At 30.1% G+C, this 23,178-nt stretch overlaps 2 protein-coding genes across 3 annotated transcripts in view; both read left to right on the top strand.

Annotated features, from left to right (window-relative positions):
* Window positions 1–4,094, top strand: part of Cnot4 (CCR4-NOT transcription complex subunit 4) — a 37,191-nt gene extending 33,097 nt beyond the window's left edge. For both annotated transcript variants that reach the window (XM_014431415.2, XM_014431416.3), the window contains exons 14-15: window positions 1,089–1,199; window positions 3,113–4,094. In XM_014431415.2, the coding sequence (XP_014286901.1) occupies window positions 1,089–1,199; window positions 3,113–3,120 (119 nt within the window). In that variant the 3' untranslated portion in view covers window positions 3,121–4,094. The remainder of the gene's footprint in view (window positions 1–1,088; window positions 1,200–3,112) is intronic.
* A 5,664-nt stretch (window positions 4,095–9,758) lies between these two features.
* LOC106687493 (DEAD-box helicase Dbp80) lies at window positions 9,759–21,271 on the top strand. The gene is made up of 10 exons (XM_014431414.2): window positions 9,759–9,973; window positions 10,044–10,267; window positions 11,408–11,500; window positions 12,860–12,962; window positions 13,784–13,898; window positions 16,655–16,832; window positions 17,374–17,614; window positions 18,533–18,695; window positions 19,595–19,786; window positions 21,121–21,271. The coding sequence occupies exons 1-10, from the start codon at window positions 9,896–9,898 to the stop codon at window positions 21,180–21,182; spliced, it is 1,449 nt and encodes a 482-aa protein (XP_014286900.1). The 5' UTR covers window positions 9,759–9,895; the 3' UTR covers window positions 21,183–21,271.
* The last annotated feature ends 1,907 nt before the right edge of the window (window positions 21,272–23,178 follow it).

Here is a 23,178-nt window from a genome sequence, read left to right as displayed (position 1 = left end):
TTAGTGCTAACATTTCAGGATAAAAAAAACCGAGATAATAACCATAATGATTAAATGGAATTACAGAAAAACAAGAAACATAAGAAGATTACATAATTTATGTTTCTTGTTTCTCTATAATTCCACTTAATCATTTTGGTTGTTTTATTGTTTTTGTTCTTAACTCTGACTAAGGCCTAGAATTCTGATCGAAACGTTGGCGTTAATATATAAGTTTTTTCTTATTTGTGTTCTTTCCCATACCTCCAATCATCTTCTCTTATATATAATTCTCGTTCAACTATTAACTCATTGTGATGAATTTTCTTGTTATTGAAAGTGAACATTCAGGTAACTATTTCATCAACTGTTTGTATTATCTCCATTGATACTTAATGTATGTTTAGTCTTGGTTCTTTATTTTTTTAAATGTTTACCTTCCTCGTGTTAGTATGTAACATTTTACTACACCTTCAGTTTTACTACTTACTCCCAAGATGTATACATATGGTTATCTAATACTTCCCACCTCCAATAAAATTTTGAATAAAATTGATTTTTAAAATATGAAGAAGATGGTCAGAGTTGCGGTCAAAAAAGAACAAAATAGTTCTCAACTATTTTAAACAGCCCTGATGAAGCTCTACAAAGTGGGGCTAAAGTTCGGATAATGAATAGTTCTCAACTATTTTAAACAGCCCTGATGAAGCTCTACAAAGTGGAGCTAAAGTTCGGATAATGAATAGTTCTCAACTATTTTAAACAGCCCTGATGAAGCTCTACAAAGTGGGTTTAAAGTTCGGATAATGAATAGTCGAAAACTATTTTGTTCTTTTTTGGCCCCAACCCTGACCATCTTCTTCATATTTTAAATTATACGGTCAACTATTGTATATATAATTGATTTTTTGTTTATTTCATGTACTCAGAAATTGATTAAAAATGTGTTAAGCTTTTCGACCTGACCTTGTATATATATGTTCAATTTATTCCCTTGCCAATCTTCTAAATCTCAAATCTGATGGTTTACAAAACTCTAGTTATAAGTTTTTTTTTTTTTATTTCATAAGTTATCCAAAAAGTATTAATTTTTATTTATGAATTGGTAGCGTGGGATTGGCCATTATTGGATCCAGCAATAGTTACATCTGCACAACACTGTGATTTATACACAAGCAATCCCCCTCCAGGATTTTCTACTATAAGACAAACGTTGGATAGTAAGTAATGTAATTTAAATCTTTTCATTGTAAGCTTCTTTTTTTTATTTATATTATTATAAGTTTCATGTCTCATTAGCGTTTGTGTTGTTTCTAATGAAATATCTGTTTTCAGAGCAAAGGTTATTTGATTAATACTTTACAAAATAAAAATAAAAAATTGTATTCATAATAGTCATCTTTTTTTCCTATATACTTTCCTTAACTTTTTTAATTCTGGAATTAAAATTAGTTTTCCACTATTTCAGTTGCACAGGTTGGTGGAAGAACTAGAAAAAAAATTGATACTTGCCCTAATGTTTGCAATAGTCTCTTATTTTAAAAACAAATAGCATTATTTCAATAGTTATTTGAATTAAAAGTAAAATGGACGTTTCTCGTCTGTTTCCCTTATGGCTCTTATTTATCTTCCTTGTAGGCTATGGCCAGAAACCGACAGAGGATATATAATTGTCCTTAAAAAATAAGTCAGAGATTTATCTTCTATTTTTACTCTGATAAGTAGCTCTTATTGTTTACATATTTCATTCAATTTCTTTTTTCCAATTGATTTATTATTCATACCATGATAAGGTTACCTCTAAAATACAGGTAGTTTTATTTTCCTCTGGCCCATATAGAAGCGACGTTCAGAAAGTAATAGTGCTCAATTTTTTGTATTTAAAAAATATTTGTACTAATAAGTATAGAGGATTACATACTCTATCAGGACACATATTCTTGATTTTTCAGGAGATATAAATTAAGTTAAAAAAATTCTGTATAACAACTTATCCGTTCAATACAGTTTGAACCAGGATATTATCATAATATTCAATTTAATTTACAACTTAAATTCTTTAAACCAATCGATAGAGAATTTTTTTCTTAGCCTTACTATGTACAGTATACTTAACGTAACATTGACATTTTTTGGGCTTAATCCCTTTATATTACCTGTAGAGAATCGTTTGTCTTCACAATGAGTTTCCTCAATTTAGCACCTTCACCATACACATTTATGATCCTTGCAAGAACTTCAGTCAGAGTTTTTTCTTCCCCAATTAGGAACCTTATGAAAGCGCACACTTCCTACTTGGCAGGATTTCTATTTAAATTTAAAAAAATTTCACAGAAACAGACACTATGAGGTGAGTTTGGTGCTGATGAGTCTCTGGTACTCATTGTGTTTATAACACCCTCCTCTACTTCTTAGTGTTGCCAACTTATGCCAAAAAAATTCACACAGCCCAACAGTACTCTTATTTTCTTGTAGCATTTGTAAACCGTTCAGATTTAAATTAATCAAATTTAAAATAGTTATTTAGTAACTTTTTATGGAGATCTTCATTCATTAAACAAAACTAGTAATTTAATACTTGAAGAAGTTTGTCCGGGGGTGCGGTCAGCAAAGAACAACATAAATAAACAAAACCATATTTATGTATTTTATGCCGACGTTTCGACCTGAGTTTCAGGTCTTCATCAGGGGTTGTGGCGTAGAGGGAAGATTGGTAACTTTATGTTGTTCTTTGCTGACCGCACCCCTTGACAAACTTCTTCAAGCATTAATCTACGGTCAACTATCTACATCTCATTAGTAATTTAATAAGTTTTTGTGCAAACCTCAATGTCAAGAGTAGACAAAACTAATTCAGCTCATGGATTAGTTTATTTCGGTTAAAGAATTAGTGGTTAGGTGAGGGATGGTTGTTTAGATAGTTTTCTTATTTAGATCACTCTGTGTGTTGCAAAAGTAAATTATTATAATCTGAAATATACACTTGTCCTATAAATATTTTATGTTTCTTTTATAAAAATATATTAATGCAGGAAAATTTTCTAAAAAAAATTGTCAATTCATTAAATTTAAAGTAGAGAAAAATATTTTTAGATAAAACACATTATTTTAATTGTTTTTTTTGTTTTTTTAGATTTATAGCCTGATATGAGGATGGAAGAAACCTGGGCATAGGAGATGGCAGACTGAAGTCTAAAATTAAATATCTTGTTGTGCGCTTATAATCAAATGGGTTGCTAAATTATTATTGAAACTAATAATTGGTTGTATCTCATATGAATTCAGACTTTTTTGTTTATGTATATTAGCATTGCATTTAATTTGTTGTAAATGAAAACATTTCATGTTATTTGTTATAAATTATTTATTGTAAAGAAATTTTATTTTAGTCTGAAAGACTTAATATTATGTATTGCCATATTCTGATTTTGTTATTATAGTTTTTGTATAAATTTATTATAAGTGAAAATTATGTCAAAAGTATTTATTGTCTGCAAGGATACATGCACAAATAATCTATTATACAATTGGCTCTTAAAAATACGTATGTTAAATGTAGCTTATGCCAATTATGTGCATTATTTTCATATGAAATTTGTGATCTGTCTAAATTCCACATTCATTTGTTCGAATTAAATGCATTGCTTTTTTGTAGCAGAAAGTTTTGAATACTTTTTTTTATAAATTGCAATGCTTTAATTCTTTGTGATTTTACTATTTAAGAATGAACTGGATTCTAAGCCTTTTGATTATATTCAAATATTAGCCTCAATTCGCTATATATTATATTTATAAATAAATTAGGTCTCCATTCTTCCAAGTGTCTTTCTCCAATATATATTCAAACTATAGTATTAAACACACACATATATATATAAATATATAACTATAAATAGAGAGAAATATATATATAAGATCAATTATGGATTCAGTTCCATGTTAAATTACAGATTATTTGATCTAACAAGAGTTTTGTTTTGTTTCATGATCTTCTTTCTCTCATGTCCTTATTTATTATAATTTTTTTTTTCAATTTATATTTTAATATAAAAATTATAGCAATATTTGTTATAATTGCACAGGTGAAATGATTAATACAGTGCTTAAAAAATTAATTTTTCTTGAATATTTTCAAAACTCTGTCCTTTCATTATTCTAAGTTCTATCAACTGTAAGTATTAAATGGATAATTTTTCTTTTCAGTGCGACAGAAATATGAATTACTTCCTGGCCTAATTAGTTGTTATTCATTCTGTTATAGTAGACCTAATGGAATCTTAAAAATCTTTAAAGTAATAATGAATATTCTATCTTCCTTGAGCTTTCTAGTACCGTTCATCAATGATCCTGAATAGGTGACTTCTAGGAGGTTGTATATTATTCATCTTTCTTTTTTATTCAGTTTTTACAAATCAGAAAATATTGCCATACTCTTTTTTCCCCTTTGTTATTGATCCTTTTATTAACCCAAGCAGGTTCTATTTATATCTGTAGTCTATTCCATTTCAATTTATTTTTATTATTTCTTTCAACTTTTAATGGTAACATTATTTTCCTACTATCATAAAAATAAATTTTTAGTTCATTCATAGAAAAAAATAATTTGTTTTGAGAGTAAACAAGAGACACCCAGTAGTATGAATGTTGCTGGATTACTTTTTCTTCTCCAGTACATTGACTTTGGCTTTTGTTAAGTGCCCTACTATCTCTGTTGTTTGCTGATATTTGTTGTCTTTAATCAGTGGATGACATAACCCTGGTCTCCTTCAAAACTAAAATGAAGCCAAAAAGGCCACACCCACGAAGTAAAAGTTTTTGTGGAAGTTAATAGGAATGTCCACCATTGTAATCTAAAACAGGAGACAGTGAGTGATTGGCTCATACTCTTTTCTTACTCCTCTGCCACATCCTGGTCCATGGTTTACTTTTCCTGACAGCTTACCCCTTCCGTTATACTCCTTCCTCCAAGTCTTTAATCATTAAATATGTTCGGACTACTTCTAACCCACATTACTAACACTGGGAGCATATATGTCTATTAAATACATCTGTATTCATTTTTTCCTTAGGTCTAGTTTTATCGTAAACCATTCTTTTCGGAGCCATGGTGCATACTTCTATTAAATACTAAATTCCTGTTCCCAGAAATGTCTGAATTAATTTAACAGCCTCTGTAGTTTGCATTTATTTAGAGCAAAACAAAGTGGGAAAAAATAGCAGAAAGGATTGCTAGCAGGAATAAAGCAATTAACTCATTTTAATTTAGTACAAGCAATCTCTTTTGTTCAGGGCATTAGTGCTCTTAATTTTTTCATGATAATTATTATGACGCAAAGATTTTCTCGATAACTTAAATTATTTCTAGGACAATCTCGAGCACCCAACATTGTTTTTGCATTCCAAGTATATTTCTTTAATGAAAATAATTTATTTGTACAAAAGAGTATTTTGTTCTCAATGTATAGAACAACTGGAAAATTGGATTTCTAATTATATCCGGGAATTATATATCTTCAATTTATGCTAAATACTTGTTTTATTTTTTGATAATTTAGCTTCTATGATTTTATTAATACTATTTATAAAAGTTTGTTATTGTCATAATTAATTTTGTCTGAAGTAAATTTAATATTTTTATTTATATGATTTTAATCCAAAAATTTTGTTTTCCTTCGAAATTTACAGTGTACAGCCTTAGGAATTTATTTTTTTTGAGGGAGGGGACTACAAAGATTACTAAGAAAAATATTAATTAAAAGTAATTTACTCTATATGTTAAGAGTAAAAACTCATCAATTAGTATGAAAAGCTATTCTTGAAACAATGTCCAAATGAAATGTAACAGTTTAAATAAAGTCAAAGGTGCTTGTTACCGTTCTAGAGTGGGTGCTCTTGGCTGTTATTGAAACCCTCGTGGCTAGTATTATCAGTGCAAAAGTTAATAGATTGATTCTAGACTAAGCACTCCCAATTAAGACAAGCCATAGTTCACAGGTTTTTTGGTTGGACGGAAATCCAACTTACCTGCTCATAGCCCCAATAATCTTTCTTCCTCATATTTAATCCTCCGAGCTTCCTAATAGATGGTGAGTTTTGGATCAGAGCCGCTCAGCCTTAAGCTTGTGTGTTCCAGGCTTTAGGTGTTCTACTTCCATCTCCTCTAAGGTTTTAAGTAGGAAAAATATTAATCTATGGGGCATAAAGGCCTGTGGAATACTATTCTCCTGTCCATGGGAATAAATTTTATTTTTGATGTGCTCTATTATTCCAGTACTTAGCTACTCATGAGGAAGGTTTATATTCAGAATAGTATATATCTGTGGACATCATGGAGATATTATTCGTGGAATAATGTCTGCTTGGAATCTTATATGGGTGAAACTCCCCAGTGATGTTACCAGCGCCTATTGTCTATCTTTGAAGTGGACCGTGTTTTTTCTATATTAAAAGACCTATAAACTAATTTATTAAGCTTGCTGACTACTACTACTGTTCGTTAGGTTGTCTCTAGGGGTGTTTTTTTTTTTTTTTTTTTATTGTTTTCAGCAAATCATCTCGTTTATGCCTTGTTGATTTTAAGGCCTTTATAGTAATTTTTTTTGCGACCAAGTCAGATATGTGGACCTCCCAATCATTTTACAAGATCCCAACATGAAGGACAGGTTTCTTCTAAGCTTTTTCCTTTAGCTGATTGTGACCTATTGCAGCTCCCTACAGCGTGTGTTGGTAGATTCTCTAGTATATTCCTATTCACATTCTTAAGATTTCTTTTTAGTGAGTGGAGGCTTTTCAGCATTATGTTTATAGGAGATCATTTTGTGGTTAGACACAGTAATGTGTGATGTTTCCCAGTCATTACAAATGGTAGTATTGTAATAAAAATGCTAGAGTAATGTTTAGGGCCCAATTCTTACTCTTGTTATAAACGTTGCACTATTACCCTTATTCAGTTAAAATCAATAAATTTAAGCAAACACCCACACAATGTGGCAAATATGCCTGACTATCTATAATTTTATATATTTATAAATCTATCTAGTTATTTATATATTGTGAGTTAATATGAACAATAATAAGAAGGCTGTAGGTTACCGGGTAAGTTAATAGATCCTATAACCAGTTTTGTACTTAGTACTGCCTCCTTAAATGTAAAGTACAGAGTCAAAACATCTTTCCAAGCCTGAGGGAGCACCTATGATCCTTCCTCTTAGTATCCATTTGTTATAAGGTTCCTGGGTTGGGATGAGAAAGACAATAAGATTTACTAAATCTGATTAATTTTAATTATCTTCACAGTATCAGATTGAACTAATAAACATTCTGATGTTCAATAAGATCCCTAATCATGTTCTCTTCCATTAAAGTTTTCTGGAAAATGATTAAGGCTATGAAAGGAAAGACAAACAAACCGATACATGTAAAGAACAAGGGAGGCAGATTGATTACCGGGGATCAGGATATTTTAGAAAAGTGGAGACACCACTACAGGGAAGTTTTTTCTGGAGATGCCGAGGAGCGAATGATTAGAGAAAATATATGGGGAGAACATGATGAGGTGATATGGGAGGAAGAGGTAGGAGCAGCAGTGAAGAGATTAAGACTAAAAAAAGCAGCAGGAAGAGATGGTATTGTTCCCGATTTCATCAAATATGGTGGAATTATTGAAAGCATTGCAGTGCCTTTTTTAGAAATTACTTACTGAAAAAAGCTATTCCTAAAGAAAAGGAACATAATTGTCCTGATTCACAAAAAAGGCAATCCTTTGCCTTAGCAGCCCTATCTGTATATCCCAGGTTGTGTACAAGCTCTATTCCACAATATTAGAAAAGAAGCTGAGAGTGTTAGTGGAGAAAAACTTGGAAGAGGAACAGGCTGCTTTCAGGCCTCGACCCCAGACCCAGAATCACATATTTTCTCTCAGAACAATCATTGATAAATCGTGGTAACGAGGCAAGAGTATCTTCTTGGCATTTATACATCTAATGGCTGCCTTTGATTCTATCCCTAGACAAGAACTGTGGAATGCTCTTTCTGAAAAAAAAAAATCCTGCAAGGATTGATAGAAGCTATAAAGTCAACCTACCACAAATCCAAGGGAATAGTAAAGATTAATGGAAGAGAGTCTGACACCATTGCAATTGAGAAAGGAGTAAAGCAAGGAGATAGTTTGAGCCCCCTCGTGTTCATAATTTATCTGGATAAAATCCTGAAAATGTGCAATCGGAGGACAGCTCGCACTACTATTGGCAAATGGAACATGATGATAATACTGGCCCAGGTAATGGTATTTGCGGATGACATTGTCCTTATTGCAAATAATAAAGAACCTACAACAAGCTGGAACCGAATGGGAAGCTGAGCTGGAAAGAAAGGGAATGACCTCCACTGAAGGCATTAAGGAGGAAAAAAATTTATAGTTTGGATAAATAAAAACTGAATAAGTGTTTTCTCATCAACTTTAAACTAGTCTTTACAGGTTATAGCTCTCGCTAGACTTTGCACTTCTGGTAATTATTGATCCTTCTTTGGATGTTTCCCCCATCCTTTAACCTTGGAGCATAACTGAGCCGTAAATACCCATTAGCCATCTCTATTCTTTTACGAGGATCTAGAGCGAATGCCATCAGAACTTTCTCTCTGCCACTCCACGGTTAGCAAATATCGTACGTTAGTGGTTCCCAAACTGGTTGCCGCTACACCCTAGGGTGCCTCATACATATCTCAGGGTTGGCGTAAAATGTTACAACAAATTAAAATGAAAAAATATTCAATGCATTCCAGGGTTTACTTTTTACTGCTTTTCCTTCTTTTTCCACACGTTCAATTACTCTAAGGATAATTGAAGTACGTACGTTGAAGTGTATTGTCACAAGAATCCACGAGATTTTTAATGTATGTATGAATGCCCGAGTAGGGAGTAACAACAGAAAATGTTTTGGAACCATTGCTGTACCGACGCACAGGAGCGCTCGATCTAGCGTCTGGAAGACGTTTGAAGCTCATCAAATAGCCGGATTTTAATTAAGACCAGTTAATAAATTATTATCTTGCATATGTGTATGTAAAATTTGCTTCATAGACACCAAATCAATGTATTTATTAACAATAAATACTAATTCAGATAGACCTCCTTGATGATCCTAAATAAATACACATAAAAGTAAAATGCCTCTCGGCTTGTAGAATATCTATCAGTGGTATGCTGGGAGTAAGACCTCGTCGAGAATAAGTTTTACATTTTGGAGGCTTCTCGTCTTCAGATATTTAAATCCAGACCCGAAAAGGAAACTTTCTCGATATAAAGATATACTCTCTATATCTCCTTATTGCTCCTTCTATTACCATAGGAAGAAAAAGATAGTAATGCCCATTGAATTATATTAATTGGGTATAATTTTTATTACTTCTAATCCATTTTTTATATTTAGAAGAATCAGAAACCAAAAGGGAAAAAAAGCCTTTTTAAGTAACCTTTGAATCCCTTCAGATTTCTACTAGGTTGCCTCTGCTTAGCCCACTCGTAATTTTTAGAGTTGTTACTTCAACATCATTCACCTAATTTTCCTTATAACCACAGGTTTTGAGGACTGGTTTCCCTTATATTTATTACCCGCTAGATGAAGTTTTTTTTTATCGTTAACGGCTTTCTTACGTTGTTACTTTGACTCGCTCAGCCATACCTTATGTTACATCAATTGAATACTTTTGTTACCTCTATGTTGCTTAGGTAGTCATAAATATACTTAGCTACCTACGTTCCCTCTCCTTTGTTTGGAACCTTTTGAATTACCTCGCCTCAAGGTAGTGTTTTGCGTTTTGTTTTTTGGCTGGTAGTTGAAAATTTGTTTCTTTTCAAACGTTGATTTTGAGGATTTAAACATTGAGGTTTGGGTATTTATTTCGCCATTCATTTATAATGGCTGTGAATTTATTGAAAGTTTCTGGTGGGTGGAGTGACAAAGATAAAGAAAATGATGGTGAATTAGCTAAAGAGGTATTATTATAGTTTTATATTTACCATAATTTGTTTCCTTTTGCATGTTACCTACATGTTTAATTTTTAGTTTGATAAAGTGAGCATACCTAAAGATGAAATGGGAGAAAAAAAGATTCTTGATACTTCCAATGATACAGAGGAGAAAGATGACACCATTTCAAAAGCCGAATTATCTCTACTTTCAAAGATTTCTAGGACCAGATTAGTTACCACTAAAGCTGATATTGAGATACAGCAGAAGAATCCATATTCGCCATTACATTCAGTTAAATCTTTCGAAGCACTAAATTTGTAAGTAATATGATTATGTTTGTTCAATTTATTCTGTATTTTTTGTTGTCTTAAACATTGTGATTTTCTAAAATAATTGTTTTATTTTCTTTTATGTTACTTATTGGGAACATGTGTTGTACATTTGTACTATATTATACTGAACGGGTAGCGATCAGGCATACCTATACATGTTTTAGCATAAATATGAATCATTTGTACATAATGTTTTTGCTGACGTACACATTGTAAAAACTCTTCCTTCTTTACCCTTGTTGCTGGAAAACAATTGGTACTTATGTTTTAGTCTGCCCAAACTATGTTTCTGTTATTGCAGATTATAATATAAATAATTATTTTTACTGTGTTAATTGGATATGAAGCTGTTGACTTCAGCTGGCTTAAAAAATGAACAAATTCTAATGGGGCCTTTGGAATTGAGATCAGGGCCTGAATTTGCATACTTCTTTTCGTTTGGCTCTGCAGGCCTTGCAAATCTTTGGTCGCCCGAAACAGCCTTATCTTCATCTGCCTGTCTTGGGCTACTGCCAACTGCTTTCCAGTTTACTGCATGCAACTCTTTTGCATCTTTGCAGATTCTGTCAATCCATCTGGTTTTTGGCTTCCGACATAGTCTCTTGCCAGCTATACTGGCATTCATAATTGTGTCAAAGTGTCCTAATGGATTGCTTCAAGCCACATGTTCCGTCCATCTTAACCTCCTAGCCTTCATATTATGAGATATTGCCTGATTTTATATAAATATGAACTAGTTAATACCCTGAAACACTAAAAATATAGTTTTAGACAATCTAATTTATAAGCTTAAAAAATTGTTACTTTTTACTTTTTACAATTTATATATTCCTTTTACAGTTCTATCTAGCCTCCTGTAAGGTTAAAATGAGTTGGTTTCACAGTATTTTTCATATTTAGTATTATCTGCAAGCTAAGCCACGACTAGCCCAGTGTCTTTTGTTTAAACGAGGATTTGACAAATTCTGTCTGATTCTTTATCAACATTCTGTTTTATTCAAGGCCAATGGAATATCAATATCTTTTTATTTATTATTATGTTTTTGTAGTATATATTATTATATATTTTATATTCTTGTTATATTATTTAGCTGAGCTATGTTTTACTCGAACATTTTTTTTTAGGAAACCTAATCTTTTAAAAGGAGTCTATGAAATGGGTTTCAACGCACCATCCAAAATTCAAGAAACTGCCCTTCCAATATTGCTTGCTGATCCGTAAGTATTATTATTATTATTTTAGAAATATATTTTTTCCTCTATCATTTGTTTCTTTAGGTGAGGCTGCTTCAGGGGTTTTATGATGCATGTACAAAATTAGAGATTTGAGTGTAAGGGTGTGGTGCATTAGAAAGTCTTAGATCTAGTACATACAGAGGAAATGCTTATGCCTTAATAAATGTCTTTATTTTGCAATTTCTCCTTCCTTTCATTTGGATTTCACACATGTACTTCTATTTTATTGAACATAAAAATATTGACTTTAACCACACTCTTTGAAAACAACGTAGTGAATGAAAGTCATCTTGTGTGATTAAAGCTAAACTGTAGGGAGTTTTCTCTCTTTAATATAAAAATTCTGCATATGACAGAACTTCTGAGGAATTATTTGATCTCTCATACCATTTTTATCTTGTAAAAATCTCCTGTGAATGGCTCATTCTTTAATTACATACATCTATCTCCTTTATATTAATCATTCATACTGACCTCTCTATGAACCAGGTTTAAGTTTATGTTTTTGAGCTTTGCAATATATTTGATGGTTTGGGACCAAAATCCCTCTCTCATTAATTATACTATTGGGTATGGAGAGAGCAATAGTTACTGTTGATACGCCAATGCTGGTGTCCAATCTCTCACAAGGTAGTTTATTTGTCTCCTCCCTTTAGCCGCTTACTTCGAGGATCCTCCACGCTTCTATCCTCCTAACTCAAGGATTCAAAGTTGAAAACATTTTTATGACCTTTGCCAAACTAACAGGACCTTCCTTCTGTGTGATACAGCATTAGGCATTAAAAAAAAGTTCTTGTATTTTTACTTTTTAAGTTAAAAAATAGTTCAGATAAATAAATTTTCCAATTAGAAAACCCAAGTATCAAAATTACCTAATACTAATAATTGGAATCCATACCCAAAATCAAATCAATCTTGTTAAAGAACTGAGTGGATGGAAAAATTAACCTAATAATTTATTGTGGTACAATATGTGGCTCAGACCTGATTTTAATGATTAAAGGGCTTAGCTGAGATTTGATTACTTTTACTATTATTGATTTCAATGATAAGTAATTAATTTGGTTGTTTCAATTTATGTTCAAAATCTAATAAATATGTTTCTGTTTGTATTATCAATAAATTATTGTTTTTTAAACACTTGTGATATTAGTTATGATGTTAGTAATTATTATTTTATTTTCTTAATAGCTTGAAATTTATTGTTTTTATTCTTTCTAATTCTTCTATTTTTACTTAAATTAAAAAAAATTTTTTTTTTTCTTACTCATTTTACCGTTACTTTCTTATATAATGTTTATCTTCTTTAAAAAACTAATCGATATTTTTGATGTTTTTTAGACCTCAAAATCTAATCGCTCAGTCCCAGTCAGGAACAGGTAAAACTGCTGCTTTTGTCCTTGCTATGCTCTCCAGAATCAATCCTCAGTTGAACCATCCTCAGGTAATTTGATTGCACGTGTTTATATATTTTCATCTTGTTTGGTGTGGTAGATATCCAGTAACTAGCTGATACTGTTTGAAGTTGTTAGCTCTTTGTTAGCTAAAGAGAACCCTTCAGTGATGACAAATTGGAAAATAGTGTTAAACTTGAACTTGGAAATTGTTATGGAAATACTAGAGAAATACTTAAATTTTGTCCCATACTTAATTAAATATTAACATATCAAAATGAACCGAAATTTGTTATTAGTTAAATAGTTAACTAATTCCAGAAAGTTGATTCTATTTAATGAAACACTCTGCCATGATTTATTATAAATTAACTTCTAATAGTTTAATTGCATAGTAAGGAAAAATTTAAAGTTAAAATACTGAAATTTCCATTTTCTTAAAAGTAGTAGCTTGGAGCTAGAAAAATTAGCAACCTTATTCCATATGTGTCTGATCTATTTCATTATCAATTAACAATCATATAATATTATAGAGTCATATGCTGTCCTTTAGCCGTTATAAGTTACTAAATTATTTATTATCCATACTAGGAGAGAAAAATTATATTAGGCTGCAAGGATGCACATGGCTCATGCTTGTTTGATATCCAGATGTTAAAAAAAAATATTCTTGCTAAGCGTAGATTGAGGAGAATGGTTTTTCAAACATTTTTATGATCTGAAAGAGTGTTAAGAGTGATTTTGCACCGCTCAACAATTTTATACCAAGTTCTAAAATTGTCCTTATTAAATATAGAACTATTTCTAATTGCCTGGGTGTTAATTGTTTCTTAATATTAATATGATTTTAAATTTTGATTAATATTTTTAGGTATTATGCTTATCTCCAACTTATGAGCTTGCTGTTCAAACTGCTGAAGTAGCTACAAAAATGGGTGAATTTTGTGTTGATACACATGTTAGACTTGCTGTCAGGGATGAAGTCTGTAAGTAAAACATTTTTATATTATCAGTTACTGATACAGATAAATTTGGTCAAATACTTAAACATATTTTCAAGCTGTTATGTACTTTTTAATGATAAATAGGTTATTTCAAGGGCAACTTATTTTTAGTTGTTAAAAAATTGTTTTAGTTGTTAGTTTTGGTTAGTTGTTAAAATAGCATGTCATGCATGCTTTTCAACCTTGCACCAGGGAAGGTGATAAGTTACTTCGGTGTAGAAAGAAACAGTATGATTCTTATCAAGTCAGTTCAAATTCTAGCTTATGTAGATGACGTAGATATCATAGCCAGATCAAAGAGGGACTCGGAAAGGGCCTTTCAGACAACTAGAGGAAGCAGGACAGAAAATGTGTCTGTGAATCAACTAGCCAAATATCAAGTATATGCTTGCCAATCCTTAAGGGCCACCACCACCCACTGTTTTGTTTAGAGAATATACATTTAAAAGTGAAATACATTTGTGTACCTAGGATCTGTAATTTGTTTAGACAATAATTTCATGAAAAGCCATCTGCTATTGAGAAACACAAAAATCTCTGTATATAACATTCATTTGGCCAATATTATCTTATGCCTCTTATTGTGGGTGGATGCTGATAGTTTAATGATATTTGAAAGAAAAATTTTAAGAAGAATGTTTGGCCTCCTAAAGAATGGTGACTAGTATAGTCTGAGGCACAATGTAGTCTTGTACCAAATCTACCTGGAACTGAATGTGGTACAATATATGACTCTCAAGATTGCGGTGGGCTGGACATGTCGCAAGAATGGATGGTTACTCACCCATTGAGAAATTATTGTTTGGGTATGTAGAAGGAAAAGATTGAGATGGTCAGACTGGTTGAAAGTGATTCGCAGACATTTCTGGAAACAAGAATCTGGTGGACCCTCGCACAAGACAGAGAAAAATGGAAGCAATGAAGACCTTGTAGTCTCTGCGATGATAATAAGTTATAAGTTTTTTCCAGTTCCTCAGGCATTTAATTGTCAATTTATTTTTTAATTTTCATCATTTCCTACTCAATATTCCAATTAAATATGGAGCTGCTGTAATTATTAATTGACAATTATAAATTCCTTAATTAACCTTATTTTTGAATATTGTTTTCTTGATGGAGTAATTTTTATATCTTAGCTACCTTAGGTAGAGAATGCACAGTAATCTATAAAAAAACAAAAAAAAAAATTAAAGAAGAAAAATAAAACCTTCTAGATCTTAATTTACAGAGGAGGCCCTCCTGAATCTTAAAACTCTATTCTTAATAAATATTTTTCCCTTCATCTTATTTTTAAGTACCCATTGTTCTTGAATAGTTTCCTTTATGAATGGGATGAGAGTTATGAATGAGCTGTCAAAATACAATTCATTGTGTGAATCTAAATTAGTTTGTATCAATTATGTTTGTTTTGTTTTATAGATGAACTGAATCATTTTTTGTTAACTTCATCTATTTCAAGTAATATAAGAAACGAGTAATTTTTTATTACTTGTATTATAAATTTTAAAAATTGATTTATTTTGTGTCTTTGATTTGTTTTTGTTTTTTTTAACGCGAAAAGATCATCTTATCTAAATTATTTAAGGTCTTGTTTGATGTGCTTACTTAATATGTTAGCTCCATGATTTTGTTTTATTTAAATTTTTTTTATATTGCTTGTTCTTGCTTCCATTTACTAAGGTATTTGAGAATTATAATGAAAATGTATTTAGAGAGTTTTAGAACAACATTTCCTAGAATTTTATGTATACTATTTCCATAATTATAAATTATTTTAATTCTGCTTAAGGAAAACTGTAATTTGTGAAAAAGAAAATTAATTGTTTATGCTTAAAGATTTAAATGGTTCCTTTCTATTAAGAATATTCAGTGTATATAATTATAAGATTGTTCACAATAATTCTCTTTTTTTATATATTGCTTAATATGAACCTCACTCAATCTTATTTTAATGGATTAGCGCAGTATTAATGTAGTTTTTTGCATTTGCTATGTTTTATAACCAATTCTGTAAACAAAATAGTTTTTGTCAAATTTATTTTTCAAATTTAAACTAGGGGACAGTGTAATCTTCTTGAAATATCAAAAGCATCAGGGATCAGAGGATCATTAACAAGTGTACGGTGCTACATTGGTATTGGTTTCAGACGTTTAGCTATAGATATCCTGAGTTGGAAGACAAGGAAGGTTGTGGGGATTAATGTGCCCTTTAAAACAACCAATGTAGGGCCGTCTGTAGCTCAGTTGGTGAGACCGGGTCTTACCAATTTGAGATCTGCTGGCAGTGCCGGTTTGAATCCGGCCTGGAACATTAATTTTTTCATTGAATGGCGGTCCCACAAAATGAAAAACTTGACCCCCAACCATGGTTAAGCAGTATTGGACTCGAATGGGAGTCTTGGACGAATAAAAAAAACCAATGGACAGCTTTGTACAAGAACAAAACTTTGAAAGGCAAGGTGATTTTGAAAATGCTTTTTTCGAGTCCAAATTTTTTTCCTCCTGGTATAAATAAGCTTGTTGTACATTGGCAAAAGAGTATTGATTACAAAGGAAATTATTTATACTAAATATATATTTTTGATGCACAGATATGACATAATTTTAGTAAATATTAAAAACTTGCATTATTTTTCCATCAATCCATTATTTGCTCTATTTTAAACTGATATAAGTACTTAACTATACTATAATTTATCATTTGAAATTTAAACTTAATACTATCTTGTTTTAAAAAGTGCCTAGAGGAACTAAATTGAAAGAACATATAATCATTGGTACACCTGGAAAAGTGCTTGACTGGTCACTCAAGTATAAATTCTTTGATTTATCGAAGATCATTGTTTTTGTCTTGGATGAAGCTGATGTTATGATTGCCACACAAGGTCATCAAGACCAAAGTTTTAGGATCAGAAGGTAATTATTTAATATTATGTAAATTAGCATGTTATTAATTGTTTTGATTTGAAAATTTATTTTCTTTTTGTGTTTAAAAATAGATTTTCAATTTTTTTCTTTTCCTCAATAACAATCAATAAAATACCCCATTACCAAGTTACGGCCTTCTCATTCAACAGTTTTATCAGTGAGGGGCATTTGTCCTGTGATTCCGAAGTCTAAACATTATTTCCACTTAATACACCACTAGAAAAGTATTAACAGCGCTTAATAGGTTTAGGTCTAATTAACTATTATAACACAACAAATGTTTAATTTTACTAGTTTATTACTTCATATCTCACAAAAATAATTATAATAATTATATTAGTCAAATGAACTATATGAAATTGAATACTCAATTGATTGGACCCTTCGAGGCAAAACAATGGATGACTTGGAAGGAATGTCTGATTAATTGCATTTTCATTGAATAATCTATAAATCTGATGAATGTATTGTTAATAACATAAATAATTTTCTATTGATTATTAAAAGCATATTTATGTATTTTTATTAGAGCGCTGGTTGAGGACAATTGCCAGATTATGCTCTTCTCAGCCACTTACGATGATGAAGTTATGGAATTTGCTCAAGCAATAGTTCCTAGCCCTACAATAATACGACTCAAAAGGGAAGAAGAATCACTTGACAACATAAAGCAGCACTATGTTGTATGTGAGACTGAGGAAGATAAGTACAACGCTATAGCTAATATATATGGAGGAATCACTGTTGGGCAAGCTATGATTTTTTGTCAGGTAGATTCTTCATTTCTTTATGTATTGTTTGTAATATTTATCTGAAATGTTTTAATATAAAATTGCTCTCTTTCATAAAACATATTTATTCCATTTATGAATAACAACTGTGTTCCCTTTTTAAGGTAAATTTATTCCATTCTCCATAAATCTTATCTACTTGAATCTCCTTAGGGAACAGATCAGAAAACCACTCATTTACTACATTGAGCTTGTTTTTCGTGACTCATCCTAATAATCTAACTCTTTTTCATAATTCATAACCCATGTAAAATTATACTGGGGACTGTATCAATCACGGGCAGTTTGTCTGCTTTTATTTCTCATACCTTGTCTTTACCACCTCTGTTATCTTCTATTTTTGCCTAGTACATAACAATTTTTGAACATTAAATATTTTAGCATTTCACTACAATTCTTTTGATAATCGATAATGTATTCTATGTGTTCAATTATTGAGATCCATTGTTATTGGATGGATCTATAGGTATGAAACAGTCTTTCTTTTATATGAGGATAAATGAATATCTAACTGAATAAAGGAATTTCTCATCATTGTATACTTCATATGATTATTCTTTATGCTATGTTGGCACAAAATGTTTTCCTTTTATAACTTTTCCCCGATCAGATGATATTTTTTCTTACTCCCTAACACAATAAATATTATCTCTGGGTAATAAAAGAGCTGCATTATTCTATTTATTTTTATACCAGTATTTTAACCTGTAGATTAATAGATCATTCCAAATCTATTTCCTCAAATGGACAAAAATAAATGATCTGTTAAAATATTTCTGACAAACTCAATTTATGAAAACTAATCTGATAATAACTTTTATTTTAATATTTTCTAAAGGCTATATACAGTTTTTTTATTTATTATTTTTATTTTTTAACATTATCTTCTTATTTTAGACAAGGCGTACTGCAGCGTGGCTTTGTGAAAAAATGTCTAAGGATGGACACGCTGTTGCATTACTGTCTGGAGACTTAAGTGTTGAAAATAGGATGAAAGTTCTTGATCGATTCAGGGAAGGAAAGGAAAAAGTGTTGATCACCACCAACGTTTTGGCAAGAGGTAAACTATGGTTATTTAATTCTTAAATATTTATTTTTTTAATTTTTTTTTTTGTTGTTTCAACAAGAGTCATGAAGTGATAATGATTGGTGGTTGACTGAGGTTTAATCAAGATACTATTTAGTCATGTTTTAGGCAAGAAATGACATAGAAATAATATTCATATTAAAAATAAATAAAAAATGTTTTACTATCTAATAGTAAATGGCAAAATTTTAGCCAAACTGTGTTGGCTATATTCTGGACAGCTGGAGTAATCTATTTACCACAGGAACTGCACATTTCCTACAAATTTTAAGTGATATTTTGGTTTTTATTTATTTTTATTTTTTTGTACAATTTTTGTTAAAGTCATATTTTATTAAACTAGTTATCAAATTATTGTATAAATTATGTTATTATTAATTTTCCTTTTGTTATCATTATTTTTTTCTGTTTTCTGCTCATTTTTATATGAATGTTAGTTACCTAGAAAAATTTATTTATCTCTTCATTTGAGTAGCCAAGAATTCTTCTAAGTATTGTGGATTTAAGTTTATAATTGTCTTTGTGGTAACCTTTTAGATTCTCAGAACCAATGCTTATGATGTATGTATATTTTTATTTTTACTCCATTTAATGAAGTTTCGATAGATAAATTTTATTACCATCTGAATGAATATGAATAGATTATTTTAATTTATAGCTTCTTTCTAATTCTAGATTTGTTATTTTTATTTATAGACAACAATTATACTACTAAAGTATAGTTAAATATACTATCTTGATGTAGAATAGTTTTGGTTTTAATTCATCAATTTTCTATAAATAAAGACATGATATGCTGGACCAGTTTTAAATTAAGTATTTAATTAAAAAGTTTTACTATTTTACTGTGCTTATATAATGTTTTATTTTAGGTATTGATGTGGAGCAGGTAACGATAGTTGTCAACTTTGATCTCCCAGTAGCAGATAAAGGAAGAGCAGATTGTGAAACTTACCTTCACAGAATTGGCAGGACCGGCCGATTTGGTAAAAGAGGTCTAGCCATCAACTTAGTAAGTCGGAGAGAGACAGGCACCACTCTCAAGCAAATCCAAGATCATTTTGGTATGTTTTATTTTTTATTACTTCATGTCTATTAATAATTGATTCATTCACTGAATGAAAACTTTGCATAATTAGGCTATCTTATTTAGATAATATAATAAAGGAGAAAAAATTTCCTAATTCGTCTTTGATAATTTCTTAAAAAAAAAAAAAAAAAAAAAATTTAATATAGATAACTGATATACTCTTTCAGACCATTTTAAAGTGAGAAACTTGAAACTTATCGTTTCAATTTCTTAAAATAATTTAATGACAGTTCTTTCTGAAAGTATATCCCTGAATCCCATAATTTATGTGGAGATTTTGATATTAAGTTTTAAGTATTCTTTTTTTCCCTCAATTAATATAGTTTATTTTAATAATAATATAAAATTGAATGTATTATTTTGTTGATTCTTTTAGTTATTAACTTTCAATATTATCTAAAAAGTTTCTTGATGTGCTACAGCATTAATTGTGTTTAAATATTTGTTTATTTTTTTTCCCTCTTCGATTCCTAGATAGTTATTATTTCTAACAAACCTTCTTTGTCTTCTCTACTGTGTTTTTCACCCAAGGTAGTCTATCTAGGCTCCTATTTTGGAATCATTTTTGATCTATAATTTTAGAATAAACCTATTTCACACGTAAACAAACATTAATTGATACTGTTAAACTGTTTCTAAGATTCTATGATTGTTTATCTCAAAATAAATCTGTTGGTCTTGAGGTAGAACTGAGAAGATGAAGGTTAAGGTTTGTTTTTAGTATCCCCCTGGGCTCCTTATGTCTCTAACAGGTATATCGAGTGAAGTTGTCTTTATTCTAATTTCAATTGGCAGTATTTTCTTATCTTTCTATCCCATTTCTCAAAATCTACATATTTTTTTGATATTCTTCTCATATATTCCATTATTCACTCTTTGCATGATTCAATTTATTAACTTAAGCATACTTTAGTATTTAAATTTAATCTCAGCCTAATATTTGGTTTATTAAAAAAAAATATATATATATTTTTGGAAAGTTCCAAGGATGTTTTCTCTGAAGCTAGCTTATTAATGCTCTTAACATGCATGTGGCTATTAGTTTTTGGATGACTATTTTTCAATTCCCTTATAAAAAAATGTGTTGGCCGTTCTGCATTTGTTTGATGCTGAATGTTATAATCGAGAATATATCTTTTACATAAGATTTTTTTCTAACACTTTTGGCATACATTTTATCAATTTGTTGTTTATGTAGAGAAATTTTGCTGTATTAGGAGTTATGGACCACTCCAGTAATTTTTTTTATTACTCATATCTACATTTATGCAGATATCTATTTATTTATATATTTTTTTTTTTTTTCAGGAAGGACTATATCTCTTCTAGATACAGACGACTATGATGAAGTGGAAAAGCTTAATAGTTAGTGAATTAGTAATTTTTTAATACTGCACAATTATTGCCTCAAAGGTTCTTCTTTTTAACAAAAATTTATTGGCATGTATAAATTTGTTTTTTTTAATTTTGAATTGGAAATTTTAGTTTTTGATCTGTAGCTAAAAATAAAGCAATAGGTTTTTTATTTTTCTCCGTAACATGTATTTGTCTTGTAAAAGATGAATTGGTCTAAGTATTGTAAATATTTGTAAAAAAGCATAACATAAAAATACCAATTGACTTGGTATATGTATATGTCATACAATGAGTTTTAGTTATTATTGAGAATGGAATTGTTATTTTTAACAAAGTTTGATAATTTTTGTTATCATTGGTTTTAATTTTAATTCTTTCAACCTAATGAAATATTAGTTGACTAGTGTTTTATTCATTTTATGGTTAGTTCAACAGTTGTTTTTAAGTTTCTGATTAAATTTTACATTCAAAATCAAATAAATTATAAACAATAATGTGTAAAATATATACCAATAAATGAAATTTTAATTGATAATTTACTTTTATTCCTTTCTTTTATTTTGACTTTTATTATTTAAATAATTTTTGTCTAGTATAATATATACAAATAATATTGAAATTGCATTTTATTTATTCATCACCTATCCTCATTCGTATTAGCTGACAGATTAAACTATATTTATTACTTAGGTGTTAATAGTTAACCACAGATAGATATGAGGAGAAGATGATCCGGGGTGAGGTCAGTAAAAAATACACAAATAAACAAAACTTATTTATTTGTGCCGACATTTCAACCTGAATTTCAGACCTTCATCGGGGGACTTCAGTGGAATTTTCATTAAAACTGTGCAATGTACGCAATTAAAAGTGGCACTTTTAAAAAAAACATAAATTAATTTGAAAACAAAATCAAATGAATCTAACAACTATTTCTGGATACTTAGGGGTGGTTTCTAAGAATTTTAGAGATTTTTTTTTATATGTATTTTTGAAAGAATTAGAATGATATTAAGTTCAAAATGTGTGACAATGTGAAGTCAAAACAATTAAAAAAAATAAATAATAATATTATCATTGTCAAAGTTTTCGTCTCTAAATTTGGTAAATATTTACTTTAGGTCCTCCATAAGGGTGGGGATCATTATTACTTGACCAGACTGTAAACTGATAACCCAAAGGTCCATGAAAAGTGGTGTATGGTGTGTGTAAAAGTGGTGTATGTGTGTAGTGGTGTATGTGTATGTGGTGTATGGTTTCTAAGCCTTTGTTTAAAAATGAAATGTCCACTACTTCGAAAGGGAATTTTTCCCTCTAGAGGAAATGCTTATTTGAAAACACTTTAAGGGAGACTAGAGCAAACGACCTAATCAAGTCAATCCAATAAATTCAGGAGAATCTTTGGATTGATATCCAAAGAGTAGATCAGGGGTTAAATGTCAAACCTCAGATTTATGGGGGGGGGGAATTAGGACCCTAATAGACATTGAAACATAGGAGAATCAGATATGTTTTTAACGTAGAGATTAGATGTACTCTTGGTAAATTTTCCAAAGATTTTCCTAGGTAAGTTGAAAATTGAATAAACATTGATGGAAAATTTCATACCTCCCTAAACAATTGTAGTGATGCCCTATTTATGTATTCACTGTATAGGTAATGGTATATGGTAATTTTAATTTTAAATTAAAATGTAAATTACCTCTTAAGTAAATATGAAATAAATGCATCATATCTATTTTCTGGTTATAGAGTATATTGTGTCTGACCAGCTCTGACTTAGATGTTTTTCAAGTCAGCAAAAATCCGTATAAATTAATTTCATCCAAGCTCTCTTAATCCAAATGGTTTTCAAATTATCATTACAAAACTAATTCACCACTTATCAGTTAAATCAGAATCAAATTCGTCTATTATATGAAATTTTAATTTCAACAAGTTAACAGCCTATGGAACATGAAATATATTAAAAGACTAACTCTCCAAATCCATGAAAATCATTAATTTTTC

This window comes from Halyomorpha halys, unplaced genomic scaffold, assembly GCF_000696795.3.
Source record: "Halyomorpha halys isolate HHAL.00 unplaced genomic scaffold, Hhal_1.1 Scaffold971.1, whole genome shotgun sequence".
NCBI lineage: Eukaryota > Metazoa > Arthropoda > Insecta > Hemiptera > Pentatomidae > Halyomorpha > Halyomorpha halys.
The sequence above is the reverse complement of the archived record's forward strand: the minus strand, read 5'-3'. Positions and strand labels throughout refer to the sequence as shown.

Bases quoted from the DNA above. Each gene is read 5' to 3' on its own strand.
- LOC106687493 (XM_014431414.2), top strand. From the start codon at position 9,896: ATGGCTGTGAATTTATTGAAAGTTTCTGGTGGGTGGAGTGACAAAGAT. The intron at 9,974-10,043 runs GTATTATTATAG...TTTAATTTTTAG, and splicing joins ATGGTGAATTAGCTAAAGAG to TTTGATAAAGTGAGCATACC. The intron at 16,833-17,373 runs GTAATTATTTAA...TATTTTTATTAG, and splicing joins CAAAGTTTTAGGATCAGAAG to AGCGCTGGTTGAGGACAATT.